At 38.6% G+C, this 20,029-nt stretch overlaps 1 protein-coding gene across 1 annotated transcript in view; it reads right to left on the bottom strand.

The window, feature by feature from the left end:
- Positions 1-20,029, bottom strand: part of SLC2A13 (solute carrier family 2 member 13) — a 147,011-nt gene that overhangs the window by 75,531 nt on the left and 51,451 nt on the right. Inside the window, exon 4 of the mRNA XM_036400340.1 lies at positions 3,528-3,636. Coding sequence (XP_036256233.1) covers positions 3,528-3,636 — 109 coding nt within the window. The remainder of the gene's footprint in view (positions 1-3,527; positions 3,637-20,029) is intronic.

Genomic DNA, 20,029 nt, shown 5'->3' with positions numbered 1-20,029 from the left:
ACAGCTGTCCCAGGAAAATCCTGGGAAGCTGTGAGGAGCTGTAGGAAACTAAGAGAGAAGAATTCAAACAATTATTATCTCTCTTTCTGTAACTTTGTTTATAGATATGATTCTCCAGAGTGTGCTATTCATAGTTCACCAATAGTCTGAGAGAAGAGTCCTAAAAGCCAAACAGGTCAAGTCCACCATTGTTTCTATAAGAACTGTAGATTTCTAATAATAAAGTGTTTTTTCATGCCTTCTGATGATGGAGTCTCTATATCACCTTTGTCTGTCCCTGATACCCCTTCAGTGATAAGGCAACTGCAAGTTGGGGTCATCAGCCTCTTCTTCTATGGCCTAAAAAGGGCCAACAAACCAACAAACAAGGATTTACAGTAGCACCAAAGGTACAGTGAACATCCACTGTCAAAATACCTGTCATGTCTGCTTTTGAGAAACCACTGAAGGAAAATCCACACAATACTAGACCCTCCAACCATAACCAATGCCTGCTTTCATCCTGCAGGAGAACAGCAATCCCAGAATGACACAACTAAACATTATGAAGAGAAAACTAGTGCTTAGAGAGTTAATACAATCTGACAGTTCCTTAAGGTACCTAAGGTACCTATCTAATTACAACATTAAAAGGCATTTACCAATTTTTATGTAACCAAGTCATCAACAGACAGCTGCTTACTTGTATTTGAAAAATGTCCTTTCACAGGAGAATGTTTGTCTTGCATACCTGATAACTAAAAATTTAGTTATAATGGAATATTAAAAGAGACTGGATATTGCAAATGGCTGACAATCCAGTCCTTTAACAACAGTGCCTTCATGTGTTTATTACAGGCATTTTATTATTTTAAAGCTAAGCTTCAACCACGTTTTATAGTTGTAATTCTGTCCTCCTACACATCCACAAGTAAATTAGGTCAATTCCAAACTATTTGTAAAACCTCCTACACAGAAAGCAGTTTGAGATTTTAAAACATAGTAAGTTTAAAATAAACAAAGTCAACCTACTAGTGTCATAAGCCTAGTGAACTGTCAATTTTTTGTTCTAGCCTAATAGGGCATCCCAAAGTATTATGAACCAAACTGTGAGAATGACTGTCCTTGGCCAGAGATTGCATGCATACCACATTTCATAACATTTTAATAATGTTTATTATGTAAGTTTCCCTAATTAACTTCTAAATGTATTTCTACATTTGGCATCTGTAACATCCTGTGGCAATGAGTTCCAATATGTAATTATGTGTTGCATGAAAAATTGCTTATTTTAAACCTACTGCTGGATAAGAGCTAGGAGTCACCAAAAATGTGTTAGAAGAAATGATGAATAATCATGCTCTCCCCATCCTCTCCATAACATTAGTAGTTTTATATACCTCTTGTATTTCTTCTGACCTCATTTCTTTTCCAAGCTGCAGAGTTCTAATAATCCTGTTCAAACACAGGTATCTCTTTCCCCACACATAACCTGGTTTGCTCTTATTAAAAGACAGGACATCTGCAACTGTTTGTAATATTCCAGATGGGCCATGGATGTCATCATGATGTTTGTATAGAACAGCAATGCAATTGCAAGCCCTCTTTTTTAAGTAGTAACAATTTAGACTGCCATGCATGTTAGTTACCCAGTTCCCTCCTTCAGGAATTATTGAGTAACATTGTATAGTTAATGCATTTGCCATTCCACTAATTTGTTATCTTGCATTATCTTCCCACAACTGTTCATGTTCACAGATTTGGGGGATCTTTATATTGTGAATGCTGTATGAATATAAGCTGCTACTTTGTTGTTCAGCTGCTTTCACAGATTTATTAAAGCAGCAAAGATCTTCATATAGATCATTGTAGGAGTCTATTCCTGGTTTGTGATAACTGATCTTCTATTCTCATCCTTTTTTCTCTCCTATCTTAAATAGTTATTTACGTGACAGGACTTCTCACTTTTATGGCTATATGATTTCTTCAAGAAACTTTGGCTGCAGCTGTCATGGTTGTTTAAGACTGTTAATTCATGTGAGATTTACAGTTCTAACACAACCATGGATTCACATCCAAGCCAACTATAATCTGTCTACAACAATCATGTTGACTCTTCTTTGCAGTTTTATGTTGTATGTGCACAAGTTCATTTTTCATATTTATTAGCACAGATTTTATTTGATTCTATAAAGTTTTAATTAAATTTTTATAGAGACCAAAATAAAACTTTTTGGGCTGTAGCTTCTCATAAATTATGCTACATTTCCAAATTCAGTGATTATGGATGCAAATTACTTGAGACCTGTTGAGTGTACCCTGATTAATTTGTTATTTTTTATCAGCTTGCTCTAGATGTTTTCCTCTAATACTTGAGTGTCAAGCAGACCACCTGAGACATCTTAAGTAGGCACTAGTGCAAAAAGTTTCATGCACCCTCTATAATTAACACAAATGCAAAAAGCGTCTTTATGAGATTGGTGCTCAACACTTCTGTTAAGTGTACTCCCAATGTCTTGATCCTTTCTGGACCTGGAGACTCTTAGGTTTCTTGCTTCTGATGTGTCTGAAAAATTTACCAAAGTTCTTTCTGTGCCTTTCTTCTGGCTTTCACACAACTTACCAGTTTTGTGTCCAAGTGTTTCCCACACTGGCTTACAATTCCTACTTTATGAAGTCTTTCTTTACCTGTTACAGATTTCCCTCCTGTGCAGTTTAATAATACTGAGTCTGGGGCATTTTTTCTTCCAGTATGACAGATGGCAGTGTTTACTCTAACATTTAATATGGTAACTCTTGATACCACTAAAAGCCTTATCCTTTAAGCTGTTTCTTTTAACAATTTCCTAACATGCATGCTCCCTTAGGCATAGTTTTCTCTTTAAAATGTTATGGCAACATATTTTGTACTTGCTCTTAAAACAATATGGCAACCATATTCACAATGATTAGTCATGTAGGGCAGCCCAACAATAATTTCATCTTAAACAAGGTCTTGTACATTGCACATTTGTCAAGAGCTTCTCCTGTTATGAGCTGACAGCTTGTCAGAAAACCCAATACATCATTCTTCACTTCCACATTTACTGAGACTTCATACACATAACAAAACCATGTAAAAGCAGGAAATGTTTCTTCCCTCAGCATCCTTTAGCACTTCACAGTAACGTTCCACCTCATTAACATGGTTAATCTAACCCTCACCTTACTGTGATCTATTTGCACACACATTCAAACCATAAATGTGCTTTCTTGTCCAGACATACATAGCCTAGACCATAAATCCTAACACAAAAATGCATCTGTCAGAATACAGTTCGTATTCTCATGTCTATAAAAATGGTAAGTTTACCCCTATACCAACATCCTCTTGTACCAATTTACTGTGTTGCCAAGTATGCCAACATCTGGATTTCAAACCAGCATTCCAGCTCACACTCAATTTTTCACCTTTCAGACTTTGTCCAGAAGACCATCTATAACTGCTAATGGTCTAATTGATTTTTTTTCTAAATCTTTATAAAAAGAAGCAATTGGGAAATACATACATGACGGTGTTAATCCCTGACAGTTGTTGAAACATCTGCAGACCACAACCCACAATTAAGGCTCTTCGAGTTGGAGGGTATGTTAGCATTCTGCAGATCACAGGTCCAGCTTAAAAAAAAAACAAGACAACAACAAAAGAATACGTAATAGTTCTTAAGTGATTGCTATCAAGACAATGTTGCCAGGCATAGCAGATTTGCACCTTAGTTTCAAGCAAACTTGTATTATTTCAATTATTTTTGAACAATATGATCATTTCAGTTCTGTTTTTCTGCAGTGTACTACAAAGAGGATTATCAGGAAGCCCAACCAAAAAACAAAACCACTTTTGAACAGTGTCTGCTACTGGTGTGAAATATACAGCTCTCCTTCTATCACACTGACAGATTGCACATTGGCTGCACCTGAACATACTCCAAAGTTACCACAAAATATCACTCTTGTTTCCTTTCTAAAAGCTTCCATTTTTATTGAGAGTTTATTTCAGAAATGCCATTACTCAGGTCTGGATATTGGAGATAAAGTGTTCTCCTTAGTCCCCAAAAGGCCCAATTTCCACAGAGCAGTTGCAGGTGTGGGTACTTTGGAGGTACTGGACAGATTTATTCTGCACAGCTCGAAGGCCAGCGGAGGGAGCAGAAATTAACTACATTTACTCTATACCTTTGGTAGCAATGGCACGAGGCTGAATTTAAGATTCAATGAAGAAAAAAACCCACAAAAATTTCTGGCTAACAGAGAAAGCCCTACAACTTTAAAAGTATCATATTTTAAAAAAATACAGAAAGCTATGGGATAATAGGCAAAAATTTTAAATTCCTGACCACAGTATTTACTTGAACTTCTCCCTGCCCAGAGTAGTGCTTTTAGTGCTTTGCCACTACTAAAGTCTGGTGAAAAATTGTGTGTTTTATACATCTTCTCACAACTTGTATACTTACTCAGAATATCTAATCACAATATGAATAAGTCAAAATAGTTGCCATCAAAGAAAAATAAGAGAGAGGTGAAGGGGATCTACATGTTTATATTTTCAGTTTTCATGTTTATATTTTCTGAGCATACAGAAAATATCAGAAGTATTGATTTAGTAAAAAACTCTTTATGAGTCTGTTAGTGAAGAACAATTTACATGCAGAATTTCAGCTTCAGAAAGCTGGCAAGCTATGAATAGTTTCAAGAGTTGGACTCAAGAAGAGAGTTTAGATAACATTACTTCATTGAAAGATAACCAGACCTGCCTAAGAAAAACTTATTTTCATTTAAAATTATGGTATTTCTAATTCATATCTCAATTGGATCATCATTTAACTTTGCTGCTTTAATAGCAGAATACAGCCTAACAAATTTTCTAAGCTGGTTTCCAAGTAACACTAACATTCAGACAGCACACAGTCCCACATGTCCTGCCATTTAGCCACACCATCACCTCAGAAAGTCTCCAAGTAAAACCAAGTGACAGATACAGTCAATCCATCGATCTCATAAGACATTCTCAGGCAAGAATCATGACATCACTGGGCTGACAAGGATTCCATCCTCAAAGTGGCATTTCCTCAGTGGAAAAGCACCAAAGCCAGCTGCGAGCAAGGAATAGTCCACAGCTCAAATTTCAGAAAGAAAAAATATTTACTAATACATGTAACCATGAAGTTTAACTCACAAACAAGTCTTAAGGCTCTCAGACCCTGTGTCACACGTGAGCATGGAGTCTTGGAACTTAAAAATCTTATCTGGCAACTGATTCTGCAGCACCTCTTAGAAATCCAGGCTGCTGAATGCCTAGGGGAGATCTTTCATTCTTCATAAACTCTGTATAAGGTCCCTAACTGAGTTCAAAATCTGTCTTTATTTTCAAGGGACATTTTGGACAACCTACATCTTCAAGGCCACCATCAATGATCCTGCTCATTGAATAAGCTGGAACTCTACAGCAGGGACTGTTAGGAAAGGAGGCAGAAACGAGGAACTGATGCAAGGTTTTTAATAATTCCTGAATCACTCAGCTATTTGATAGACGTTTATAAAACTTCATTCACAATACAGCATTGCGCAAAACAATTGGGAAGAAGGCACTAAAATGAATAGTGAGAAATTAAAGCAGCTGCTCTCAGACAATGGTTTGCAACTCAGAAGGAGTCGTGGACTCTCAACAAAGCTCTATCACACAAATCAGTTTGTGCATCTGAAGTGCAGCCCTGCAGAAATGCTGAGACCATATTGTGAAATTTAGACCTTTATGTCAAAACTTTACGTCTAAGACCTTTAGAACATCCAGTCAAGCTAAATTCAGTAAGTACTTGAAATTTTTCAGACTTCTGAATAATTTTATCAGAAAAATTATGCTAAAAATTATCATACTCCACTCACTGTTGAAAAAGTTCTGCTCCAAACATGTACCATGGCAACCACCACATACCAATAGGCATACACAAAATTAAAGGATTTTCTTTCATAAAATTCACAGCCTTCAGGTTTACAAACCAATAAATGGAATGAAAGAAATAAGAAACTGCTAATCTCTGTATTAAAGGAGCTTTACAAACTCAACTAAAAAGCCCAAAGGACTTTGACTGTGAGGTAACTGATCTTATAACAGCAAATGAGTGTGAAACTTTTTATTAAAACTATCTAGCTCTGAAACCAATTATGCTATATTTGCATTTTCTTATCAGCACTCCTTCCATCCACATTGTTGAGTTCGTATGTTATCATGTTCTTAAAAATAAACAACCCCAGGCATAATATGGATTTTAAGAACAAAAAATAGGCTTACTAAAAAATATGTTCAGAATTAAATACATTTTTCTTCTCAAAATAAGTCTTCTGAAAACTTAAATGGCACTTCAGTAGTTTCTGATAGCCCTTAAATATGCTGTCAGTTATGACAGCAGATTAAAATAGCACTAAACAATAAAACCATTACACCTTTAAAAAATGGAACAACTTAACTGCCCATAGAACTCAAAGTAAACAGATGATTTAAACATATGGCAGAGAAAAAAATATTTGGCAATTTTTACAAAGGACAAAATGGGTATTTGTCCCCAAAAAAAAAATCAATGTTTTTGTTAGTGATATTTCTGCCTTAATTGTAGTTGTTTTCATCTAAGATATTTAGACATATTCCTGAATCAGAATCCCTTCATTTGAACTTGAGAAAACAACAAGATGCTTGTTTTCCTTCTTCTAATCTGTGAATAAAAATGAAGTCAGAATGATGAGACCTCCTAACGCCTCAATGAATTTAATGAGAATAGATTTGGCTGGACTTTTTGTGCTGTTGTTTCTGATAATTACTTTAACTGAAGTAGAATTCTTTAACACATAACATTTACAAGGTTCAAAACATGCTACAGTAAAGGGCAGCTGGAGCTTCCTCTGTGCAAAACAACAACATGAGATAAAGAGCAATGGAAAAACAAGGATACTGCTGAAGGTGACATTACTTCAAGTGGTGATACACGAAGTGGATTGCTGGGATCCAAGTAGATATTTCATAGCATAATCTGTCTACCAAAATAGAATTCATCCTTATAAGCAAAAAGCAAAAATAGAATTGGGAACTTTAGCCTCACATCCCAAAAAAAACCTTATTAGCTTACACAGAGCCAAATGGGGAAGGAGAAGCTGTTCTTGTCAAAACATTACTTCTGAAAGTGAGTGATACTCCAAACATTGTATTTTATGACTGGTTATCTGAAACTTTTAATGGCAGCTTCCTATATTTTAGCAGTTATTGTTGTTACTAGGCATAACCCACAAGTTAGGCTTGGAAATTGTGAATCACCTGGTAAGGCATTTTGATTTTCATCTGTATGAGCAAAATGGATTGTATGGCAATCATAGGAGCTTGGGTATGATCCACAGCCAACTAAAAAACGAGATGATTTTCAAAAGCAACACAACAAAAACCCTAGTTCTAAAATGAGCTTATGTAATGAAAGCTAAAAAGTAGAAAAATTTGTATTAATGAAGTCTTAATATCTGCTTCTGAAAAAAAACTGCATTCACTTCCAGGAAAAAAGAAATTATAGTATAGAGATAAAGCCTAAAAATCCCACAGCAAAGGCAGGCAGACATCTGGTGCCTGGAAACCTTATGATTCCCCATCCCTCAAATTATTAGCAGAATAACTGGACAGATTTCACAGCTAGGAATCTATGGTTAGAGACTGGGCCCTGCCAAAGTCATTTGCAGGTTCAAACATTCTTCTGCCAGCTCATCTAGGTAACAGCTTGTAGCAACAGCTTAAAACCTTATAGGGCTCCTGCCAGCATTTTGTACTCTTTGCATTTCCAAAAAAGGCAGGTTTAGCCATGCAACAACACAGCCACTCATCAGTTTAGCATCAATTAAGCTAAAGATTCAGATTAGTTTTCTGGATCTTTCTTGTTCAAATGCCCTCTCTTCCACTCAGATAAATCTTCAAGGAACTGGTCTACAGCAGAGACCAAAAAAAAGAAAGTTTGGGTCTGTGATCTCAATGACAGAAGACAAACATGAGAATTATTTCTGGATTTCTCTTCCTTATAAAATAACAGCTTCCAGTCCAGCCTTCTCTGCATCATCTGCAGAACCCTCCTGCAGAATCTCCCTTCACCTACAACACCTACTCTGAAGCACTTACAGCTAGGTATTATTCCCTGTGTATGAATAATACACTAAAACAAGCACCCTTTTCCTCTCCTTGCCTATTACATGATTATTTGCTAGAAGTACCACCTTCATTAATTTTTCCTTCCTGTAAAATTTAACAAATCAAAAGAAAACAGAATTAGCGTTAAGATCAAAACTGCATTAATTATCCTGTGAAGATACAAACCAATTTTACTTAAGTACCATGCCCTTCCTCAGTATCTTAGACTGTTTCCAGTAACATTGGAAGAACCACTCCCAGCACTACAAGAAAATTCCTACTTCATACAGCTTGTTAACCTTTTGAGAAAGCTTAAGACTCTTCTCCTTTTTTTTTTTTACAGACAGATCCCCATCATCCAAGAAGGTAAAGACTGTCAGCTTGCCCAACAGCTGAGTCTTAGCATTTTCCAGCTTTCCACAACTAACCATCCAATGGTGTGCATACAGACTGAAGGAAGTACTCACTGGGAACAGCCCTGCCAAGAAGAACTCAGGGGTTCTCGTGGATGAAAAGCTGAGAAGTGACCTGGTAATATGTGCACACAGACCAGAGAGCCAGAGGTGTCCTGGGCTGCATCCAGAGCAGCATGGGCAGCAGGGTGAAGGAGGGGATTCTGTCCTTCTACTCTACCCTCATGAGACCCCACCTGCAGTGCTGTGTCCACAAGACAAACACTGAAACACAGCAGGTCCAAAGCAGCAGGAGGAGGGCACAAAGATGACCAGAGAGCTGGAGCACCTCTCCTACAAAGACACACTAGGAGAGATAGGGTTATTCAGCCTAGAGAAGAACAGCTCTGGGGAGATGTTATTGCAACATCTAAAAGCTTATAAAAAAGAGGGAGAGGGATTCTTTCTAAGAACAGATAGTGATAGGACTAAGAGGAAAGGTTTTAAACTAAAAGGAGAGAGATTTGGATGAGATATTAGGAAGAAATACTTTACTGTGAGGGTGGTGAGACAGTGGAATGGGGTTGGCCAGAGAAGCTGTAGATGCCCCATTCCTGGAAATGTGCAAGGCCAGGTTGGATGGGGCTTTGAGCAAACTGGTCTGATGGAAGATTCCCTGCCCATGGCAGAGGGGTTGGGACTAAATGATATTTAAAGATCCTTCCAATTCAAATTATTCTGTAGTTCTATTCTACCCAGACAGCCTGGTCAAAAAGCAAACAAAAGCTAATGAGACATAACCATCCAGATTCTAGAGAATTAGGCTGTGCAAGGAGGTTTTCTGTTATCATCGTATTGCAAAGCTCCCACACCTTCTCAGTGATTTCTCATGGGCAGCTCCTCACATCACTGACTCCTTCTTCACAGCACAACCAACAAACTCCATCTCTCTCCTCACCCAGCTACCCCACTCTTTTGTAGCACTCATCTTCTTATTGGACACAGCTGTGGCCTGTTAAGGGCAGGCCTGTTCCTAATCTTTGGTGATTAGTACAGCTGCAACTCCTCAGGTGTGAGACTACCTTCTGCACTATTCTCTTACATTCTATCCCTCCACAGTTTTCCATGCCTAGATGAACTGGAAGGGCTTTTTTTGTTTGCTCAGGAAACCTGTATTTCAAATAAATGGTCTCTCCAAATGATCTTTTTAATCCACACATTGTGAAAAGAAACCCAAATATAGATTTTTGTTTTGACAGCAAGTTGAATTGGTCTTTGGGAGTTCTGAAAATAAAGACATTTTCTTTTATCTGTAAAAGGAAAAATCTTTTCTTTGATACCACATTCTTTGATATAAAGCTTTGGTGATGGAAAATCTATATGACTGAGTACTTGCACCAAGGCAGCAGCAATTAATAACACCTCTGAATAGAACAAGAAGCAGTGGCAAGTAGGGAAGCAAAAAAAAGGACTGCATTTTGGCTCTGTATGACTTGTTCTCTATAGAAAACAGAATCTGCTGTAATGAAGTCCTTTAAAACTAGAGAAACCACAACAAAACAGACAACAAAGAATGGTATTTACGTGATGCCAGAGAGAGTTGAGAGAAGTGGCCACAATAACCAACAAGAATCTGCAATGGGGAAAAGGGACCCCACTGTGATACTGTCAGACCTGGAGAGTGGGAGAATGAGCACCAGGGAGGTTTTCTTGTTTCATTGACATGAAAACTGGCTGGGAGCAGAGAAAAGCAAGGATCACATTGTGATTTATTTCTGGCTGTGGAAAATACCTTAAAAATAAGGCAACAGATACTAAGGCAGAATTGTGCATACCTACAGCCTGCAAATCAGCATTTCTTTTTTAGGGTCTCCTCCAGAACTCCTGCCTTACATAGGGAACAGTTATGTGACCCTCACTTAGAGCTGCAGAAAGCAGAGGAGGAAAGACAAGATGATGTAGGAGCATTACGCAGGCAGCAACCAAAATAAGCCAAGTGTTGTAACAGCCTGCAGAGCTTCCCACCCCCCTCTCCCATCAAGTAGTGAAGTGCAGGGCAGAGCATTTAGCAATCTGGAATTAGAAGCTTTTTTACTTTCATTTTAATTGAGGAAAGAGACTTAACAAAGAACTGCAGTCAGGGGTGTGTGTTGCTGTTCTTTTTCAATTAAAAGAGCACTAAAAAAGCTGATGATTCAAGAGTTCCCTCCTAGCCAGCAGTCTATTCTCAAGCTGATCTTCCCAGCTGCTACTGTATTAACACCTATATAGATATTGTATTTTATTGTCTGGACAACACACTTCAAACCTTACATTTTTTGCAATTTGTTTCTGCCAAAAATCTTGGCTTAGTGATATTATTTTGCCCCCTCTATCCCTTGTTTCTAAATGAAATATCTTTATTTCTGCCCGAAGCCAGTAGTTTAACAGTAAAAGCATATTTATACTTCTTGCCCTTCAAAAGAATGAGACTCAGGAACCCATTCTCAGGAGGGAATGGGGAAAAAGCAAAGTTTAATAGAACTGAAAAAGGAGCCTGGAGGTCAATGAAAGACTCCATGGGAATTTATGAGTATAATCAGTTATCCACTCCAGTATTTTGCTTTATTAATAGCATATTTAGTGTAGACCATCTCCTTAAAAATGTTTAAAAAACCCAATTTATCTAGGGGCCTAAAAAATTCCTCTCACTTTTTAATAATCAGATGCTGTTAGCACAAGAGCTTCATTAAAAACAAAAGGAAAAAAGTTAAAATAGTGATGAGATCCACATTTAAACAGATTATAAAAACCTGCTTTGAAATCAATACAATTTTAGCACAGCTGAGCTAAATTCCAAAACCTAGTGAGAAGAAAAAAATCAAAAGATCACTGCAGGTTAAAGCTAAAGTGCTATAAACTTTGGCTTCCTAAGAACAGGACATCACCATCAGTGGATATGGAGTTGACAGACAGCACAGCAAAACAGTGTGTAGCTGAAAATAGTATGTCTTAAGAAACTGCTTCAACTTTTTTATTTTAAGGAAAGCATTTGAACTTGAGCACAAAGCTGAGTTTCACTGAAGACAGAATGACAGATAAACACCTAAATATTTCACCAAAGTGCAGCCTAAGATCACACCTGACCTCAAGGTACTAGATAATTTATTACATTTTAGTATTAACAATCTTCTATCAGAAACACCAAGGGCTCTAAGGCAACCATTACCACTCAAGAACACCATGTTTTTCATCACAGATGGCCAATCACATCCTGGGAGGAGGAGCAGGAGCACTGTCAGCATGTCAAGGAAACATTTTTTTCCTCTCTACCCTGCAGCTGCAAGCTCTGCAGCAGGAGCAGCATATCTGTCCTAGGTTACAATATAAAGCTGTATTCTATTCCCATCCTCAAGAGCTGTTGAAACCAGGAGGAGCATTGTTTTTTCCTTAATCTCCTGTTAATGGGCCCATGGATGCCTTTTCCACATGACTCAGGGATAACCCCCTTCAGGAGTCATTTCTGTTTAATGGGTAATCAAGGACCCACCACACTACTCAGAATTCTATCAGCCCATTGTGAGATGCTCCACCCAGGGGGGAGGAGCTAAGCATCCCCACCTGGATATAATCTGGGATTTGGGACACAACAAGCAGCCTTTCCACTGGCTTCTCAGAGGAATGGCTCCACTTACTCACTGGTTTCCAGAGGACAAGAGCTACCAGATCGTTTCCACAGGATCACCACTTCAACAAGAGCATTTCACCTGGACTGCTGCCACCACCCTAACTAGCAGGGTGTCAGGCTGTATTCTGACTCTGCCTGTGGTTTTTCTTTTCTAGTATTGCATGTATTTGGTTTTCTTCTCTTTTCCTAATAAACTGTATTTCTGACTTGGGGTCTCTCACTGGTTTTGCTTTCAAACCAGAACAACATCCCAGTGCTGCCTGAGCCCAGAGTAGAACCACCAAGGTGGGTGGGCTGGAGCACAGGACGTACAAGCAGATGCTGAATCAGATGGGGTTGTTCCATTTTGAAAGAGAAAGTAAAGGGAAAAGGTTCTGCTGTCTACAGATACCTAGCAGAGGAGTAAGGAGAACACAGTCCCAGGCTCCTCAGAGGTGTGCAAGGGTAAGACAAAAAGTAGCAGGTAAATTGGGATGCAGAAAATTTGGACTGGATGTGAAGTCTTTATTTTCTGACATGGAAATGAAAAAACACAGAAAGCAAGATGCAAACAGGTCATGGTCAAAAAATTAACTGATAAAGTTCCTGCACAACCTGCTCTAATTGATTCTGTTTTGATTAGGGATTGGATTAGAGAACCTCCGAGGTCATCCACAAGATTTTTACATGAAACATATAGCATTCCTAAGATCTGTGATGGCACTAGTTATTACAACCAGTACTAATGAAAAAGCAAGTTTGGCACTTTTCATGGTTATCTTAAACAACAGTGATTGAAAAGCATCATTACATACAAATCCTGTAAAACTCAGTCATCCATATACTGCCAACAGCAGATGTTTTGCAATTTCAGTACTAGGCTTCATTAATCAAGAGCCTGTCAGTCACACTTGACTGACAGCTTTTTTTCTGAATTTATAACCACTGCAGAAGATACAGATCAATATTGAAAACAGCAGGTATAGAATACTAAACCAACAGGTTCCATAACTGGTATGAAATACAACAAAGAAATAAAGGAGAGCTTATTTCATCTTTTCAATATATAAAAGGGGCTTATGAGATAGATGGGGAGAGACACTATCAGGATCTGCAGTGAAAGGACAAGAGGTGATGGTTTTAAACTACAAGAGAGTAAATTCTATTGGATATAAGAAATAAATTGTTTACTCTTAGGGTGGAGGCAGTGGAACAGGTTGCCCAGAAAAGCTGTGGATAACCCATCCCTGGAAGTGTTTAAGGACAGGTTGGTTGTAGGGTTGAACAACCTGGTCTAGTGGAAGGTGTCTTTGCCTATAGCAGGGGTTTGGAACTCAACCATCGCTAAAGGCCCCTTCTAACCCAAACCATTCTGTGATTGTTAAGTGCTGCACTGAGAGAGTTCTGGTCCCCTTTGATTTCTCACCCTCAACTCAAAATGAGGAACGTGGTAGAAATAGAGAAAGATCATTAATAAATACTCATAAAGGACAGTTCAAGGTCTCTCACATACAATGGAATAAATCTGCAAGCAATCTTCATGTGAGGCAAACAGCCTTACATGAAGCAGAAAGCTTTCTTACCATTTTCAGCATGATGAAGACAGAATGGCATTGTGTAAATGCCATCTTTATTAGCAGTTTCCTTACAAGTTTAAAATAGTTTAAAAGGTAATTCTTTAGAAAGCTGCTGGAAGTCCAGCAGAGTGTAAGATAATCCTCAATCTATTTCCCCAGTTAAGTACACACTACAAGGTAGACACATGCAGGGCAAAGGCCTTTTCAAGGCTTCTCTGCAGCCTCACAGATCTAGCAGATAGAAAGTAGGATCAGAAAGGTTGTACTAAATTATTTAGAGACCTGAAACCCATTTTTCAAGAAGATACAGGAATTCTGAGATATTTCCTAGTCATTTCAGTGAAGTAGATTTTTATGCTGATTTTAAACCAAGTTAACGATTCTCTAAATGGTTAACTTGGTTTAAAAGCAGCATAAGAAATGACACTACCTGAAGCCTAACAAGGTGCAGACAAACTTCAAACACTCTTGAACATCCAAGTGGAAGTATGTGGTCAGCAACTAGTGGTTACCAAATAGCATTTCAGTGTCCCAAGAAGCACATGGTTTGTCTAAATTTGAAGGAAAAAATACCTCTAGTATAGCTGAAATTTCAGATAACCTTTCTTGTTTCAGGACAAATTGTAGATGTCCCACCCATGATCAGCCATAAAGATTACCTGTGGCACAGGGAAGGGACAGAATTTTACCCAGATATGCATATCCTTTACAATGTACAGGAGCTACTTTTCCAGGATGTTTAACTACTTTCCGGAGGGAAAACAACTTGTTATGAAAAACAGGTATTTGAAGGATAACCAGTAAAATAAATGGGAAATAAATCAAGTCCTAGGTCCTGCGTAACTAAAAAAAATGGAGGGAACAATCACTTAACTTAGATTTTGTTAGGCTGCAGAGACTGATGAACATAAAAAGCAAAACTGCTTCATATCACCAGTGAGTTACAACAGTCTGGTTGGCGTTGGATTGGGTCAGGAAACAATGAAAGTTAATTTTCAGTGTCAGATATAAGAAGCATCTGCATCTTTCTATGGATGCAGAAAATATTTTCATGTTTCTCAGCAAAAGCATCATTGCCTAACTGTGCCTTCTGCCAGCTGCCACCAACCTTTTGAGCAGGCAGAAAGGAAAAATTCTTGTAACTTGTAAACAAAAACAAAGGAGAGCAAAGCTGGAAAAAAGCTGTGGAATTCAGGCCACCGATGTTTTAGAGTGGATTTCCAAACATCCCCATTCCCTGACCTTGTATTTGCTGGCTTTCTCTGAGCTGTCACTTAGTCACTGAGAGAAATCACCACTGCTGATCATACAGATTCTGCTGCTAATCTGAGAAGCTAATTCACTAATTGCCATTCTCCACCTATATACACCTTTATGTACTTTGTTCCTACACAGCCAGGTTAAAGACACCAGCAGACAAGCATTGAAGAAGGAAAAAGCAAAATATGTCTGCAGTCATAAATGCATTTCTGCAAGTGTTTTGCCTGAGATAACTACCAGCCAACAAATGCATGCAGTAATGACTGTTCAAGTACCTTAACAGTCATCTAAAGGGAATAGTGGATATTTAAAATCAAATATAGTAAAACTTGCAGAGTAATACTAAGACACAATTTGATCCCTGCATCTGACACACTAAACTACAAGCAAGTACAAGAAAAGTTTGGCCATTGCATGGTAACTTGGAGATGAATTCCACCACAAAGGAAAGTAATTCCCTCAGGGACAGAAAATATTATTAAATCCTCCCATCTTTGGAGAAGTGGGGTAAGAGGAGGATACACATAACCTCTGCACTCAATTGTCTTGCAGGTAACAACATGCCTGTACACTACACACACAATATATTTTAACAGAGAAGGTCACTCATTTGTAAAGAGAATGAATTCCTCTGGGCATTGCACAGTGTGGAAGCAGTGTGACCATGTGCATCTCAGCAAGTAAGGCAGTGCACTAGCAGGGATCACCAGGTCAAAGCTGCTTGAAGCTGAGGTCCAGAGACATCCATGACATGTCATTTTTGGGTTTTATGCCTGACTAGATTTAGGCCAGTCCCCTAAGCAGAACATTGCCATGCATGGACTGTTAGAAGCTGCCCTGAGACTCTCTCACTGATTTGAACCTGCACATCTCCAAAAGAATGCAAGTACATGGAATGAATCCTTGGAGCAAACCTGTGGTTTAACCTCCCCTGGGAGAAGTTACTCCATGGGAACTGACACCACTTTTTGATTTGATCAAAAAGTTTGTGGGGGTGGCAATGGGAGATGATAAGAGACTCACTGCAGAGCTACACTGCTGCTCAGAGCCAAAATGCTAATGCAGAGGCAGTCAATGCATCTTCTACTGATAGCAGCTGGAATGATTCTGTACAAACCACACCAGGAAAAAAGCAATTATGAGCTGCTCATATGAAGTATTACATTTTAATTAAAATTAATTTAGAAGAAATATAGGACAAAATTAATTCAGTATTTTGTAACATTAGCACAATGTATTCAATCGTGCAGCAGCTCCCTGGAGGTCTAAGTTTTGGGAGTTTTTTCCTGTATTTTTTTAGTTTCCTCCTTATTACTAGTTTTGCATGTTCAGGATAAAACCTGAGAGCCACGTCATGTCCTTCATCATTACTGTTGATAGCTTTTGACGAGAAAGAGAAGAATACTTTTTTTCTGCAGAACATTTTTTTTTTATTTTGCAGAAGAATTGTAAGGTCCTATTCCCCTTACTAGGACTGTACATCTTTTTAAACAAGCCCAGTAAATAGTGATAGAAAACACTGGGGTTGGGGCAGCAACAGCAGAAAAATAAAGACAAGTTCTACGAGCTGGTTATGTTCTATGCCCTCTTCTTTCATCCTTGATTTTCAGGGACAACCAAAATCCAATTAGGAGGAAAAAATGTATAATTTTAGTATAGGTTCCTCAGAAGAGGTCTGGCAAGGTTCAATAAATTGGCTTTTACTTCTTAAAATCGGTTTAAAGAAGTGTTTACCATGTTGCTACTGAAAGCTTTTGGAAACCAAAAGTATGCTTTTGATAGAAAGAAAAAAATCTTTTCCAATGGAAACACATTTAGGTACACACTATTGTTACAAAGCCAACAGCAATGTGAACACTGAAGAGATTAGCATATCAATGTTACTGCAGTGTGTCTCGATAGTCCCAGCTCCAGGGAAGACAGCTATTTTAGTACATTTCAAATGTGACAGTTTCAGATACAAGCCTTCACATCAAATACAAATTATTCTACTTTCTCCTTCTCAGTGGCAACACCAGATTTTCTTCTGTCAGACCTGCATACACTTGCTGACTATTTAAATGCAAGACTCAAGGCAGGCATCCCACCCTCAGTGTCTCCTGCAGCACCCCAGCTCCACTGCAGCTCACCTGCCCCTTCCCAGCTGCACCCTGCAGAGCACTGCCCATTTCACAGCAGCCCTGGAGGCCTCAGCTCCTGGGCATCCAATGCTTCCTCACCAGTCAGTGCTTGGAAACACCACAGGAAAGGGGACTCTATTGGCTTTAGATAATGATGGCTTCAATTAACAACAACGGAATGAAGATGACACAGTTTTCAGTTTTTCCATATTGTAAACCATCCTTTGCAGTATTAAGAAAATACCTCAAAACTTCCAAAGAAGCTGAGCAAGAGCCAACACCAAACTGGAACAAAACAAAGCAGAAATTTGTGCTTTCAAGTGATAGTTTTGAAGAAAAATATTTGCTGCTGTTACATGACAGGGATTACGAGAAAGTGTTTACTTGTGCCCGAAAAATACAGCTGATTCCCCCACACTGACTCAAAGTATATCAGGGCATTTACAGATGTTGCTTCCAGGTGCACTGCAGACCTTTGAAGGTGACAGGCTGGCTCTCTCACTTCTAGACCAGATGTGGCAGCATCCAACAGCAGCTGGGGTCACTCTGTGTATTGGGGAAGCAGCTGCCAGACAAGGTGATACAGGTGACACTGAAACCCCTGTGACTGAACGGAGCATTTTGCAGAAACACTACATTCTACATGTTTAAAATAACATGTGAAAAAGGAAGTGGCCCAATATCATTTATTATTTAAAAAATGCACACGAGTTTCCCATGAAAAGTACTGAGGCTAGACCATAAGTCACCCCCCATGATAGACACTAGAAAGATGTGGGATCCAGCAACATTCCATCAGCAAAAAACACCTTAAATTAATAAAAACAACAAATCCTCTTAAAAAAAACCCAGATCGTCTACAAAAGGGTATGGGGAAGCAGCAGCTTGTGGGAGAGGAATGATCCAGAGGCACAATCCCACACACATACCAACAAAGGACATCAACACATGCTGCCCTTACTGGAAAAGGACACAGGAGGGGAGATCTGGCGCCAGCACCCGGAAGCTTTGCAGCTGAATCAGGCAACTGCTCTTTCCTCTGTGCTTTCTACAGATGCCATCCTATGCCACTGCCAAGTGTTTACCCCAAAACCACCCAACAACCCTCTGCCACATGCCTCACTCATGTGTGCTCATTGTGCTCAAACCTTCCACTAGTATCCATCACATAAAACACAGTATTTTATGGATGAAGGGCAAGCCTCCAAAGATGTGATAAGTCATGCTATTTATTAGAAGAGTCTGAGTATTTTTTACTCTGAGTATTTTTTACACTGATTCTTCCAGATAATTCACTCTGTAAACTAACCTGTTAGCACAGCTAGAAGAAATTGAAGTAATGTCATCCCCCAGTGTAAAAGAATTCAGATTTTAAACATGTGACCTTCCTCAGTGAAGGACAGGAACTCAATTCTGTGATTGAAAGAGCAGCATTTCACTTCACCATTCACATCTGATAGATGTAATGGCAATGACATTGATTTAAAATGAGAGGCTCTTCTATTCTCAGTGGACAAAGACAATCATCACAAATGTCACCTACGTGACACGCTTCTTCCCAGGCCTCAGGTAGAGAGCAACTCTCAAAAGCAGCCAATATGACATAACAATAGCAAAAAACATACAGTTGTGTCTAGAAAAGAGATATCAACACTTGAGTGACCATGTCAGACCGCCACTATGCCCTTGCATTTGTGTAAGGTGACACTGAACCACCCTGACTCTTCAGCCAAGGAAGCTCTCCTAACACACACTGCTGTGGGAGAACAACCCTGACTCAGCATTTGTCACCCAGTTTCAACATGTAAACCAGGACTCTTAACCCTTCTTAACACTACACTCTATTTACACTAAACTCCTCCAGAAGTCCAGGTATTTGCTTTATAATCTCAAAGTTCATCAATGACACTAACTCCCTGTGACATGACCCTACAAGGGCCAACTGCAAAGATTGTATAGATTACAAATTTTCTACAAATGCATTGTCGCAGACATCTTTTCACTAAAAATCCTTTCTTTAAGATTTTTCTTTCTGAGAAGCTGAGAGGCCTCAGAGACAGATTGTAAACAATGGTTATCCTCTGCTGTGGAATGCAACAGGTCCACCTGTGATTGGCCCATCTTGGATGTGTATAATTAATGGCCAATCAAGGACCGAGCTATCTCGGACAGAGTCCGAGAGAGCTGCCTTTGTTATCATTCTTTTCTTTTCTATTCTCAGCTTAGTTAGCATCTGAGAAAACCCTGTCCTTCTTTTTCTTTTTAGTATAGTTATAATGTAATATATATATATATCATAAAATAATAAATCAAGCCTTCTGATCATGGAGTCAACATTCTCGTCTCTTCCCTCATCCAAGAGCCCCTGTGAACACAGTCACAATGCACTGTAGAACTTTAAACAAGAAAAGTCTTTACACTAAAAACAAAATAAGTTATTCCAGTCTCCAGCACTGTGATACAGATCTAACATCTGCGTCTCCAACATCTTCCCTTATTTTACAAGGATGGAAATAAATACCTAAGAAGGTAATACAGACATTAATCTGTCACTGAAAAAGTGAGTTTTGACTGTTCACATTTGGTACATGCTGGAAGGCAAGTCTCAAAGACATGCAGATACTAAAGAGCTGAAAACCAAAACAAATTCCATCATGATAATAACTTGTCATTTAATAAGAGGAGCACAAATGGTTGTGGGTTTTTTTTTGCCTGCTCTTGCTTTCTCAAAGAGCAACACTGTGATACCAGTGGTTTGGCATCAAAGAAAAAAGTAAACTGAATAAATGCAAGACTTTTCAAATAATTCAGTTGCTTCTTGAAGTGCACTTCATATTTTATATATAAAAGAAGAAAAAAATCCATAT

This window comes from Molothrus ater, chromosome 5 (genome assembly GCF_012460135.2).
Source record: "Molothrus ater isolate BHLD 08-10-18 breed brown headed cowbird chromosome 5, BPBGC_Mater_1.1, whole genome shotgun sequence".
Taxonomy (NCBI): domain Eukaryota; kingdom Metazoa; phylum Chordata; class Aves; order Passeriformes; family Icteridae; genus Molothrus; species Molothrus ater.
Note: the sequence above shows the minus strand (reverse complement) of the source record. Positions and strands in the feature narration are given on the sequence as shown.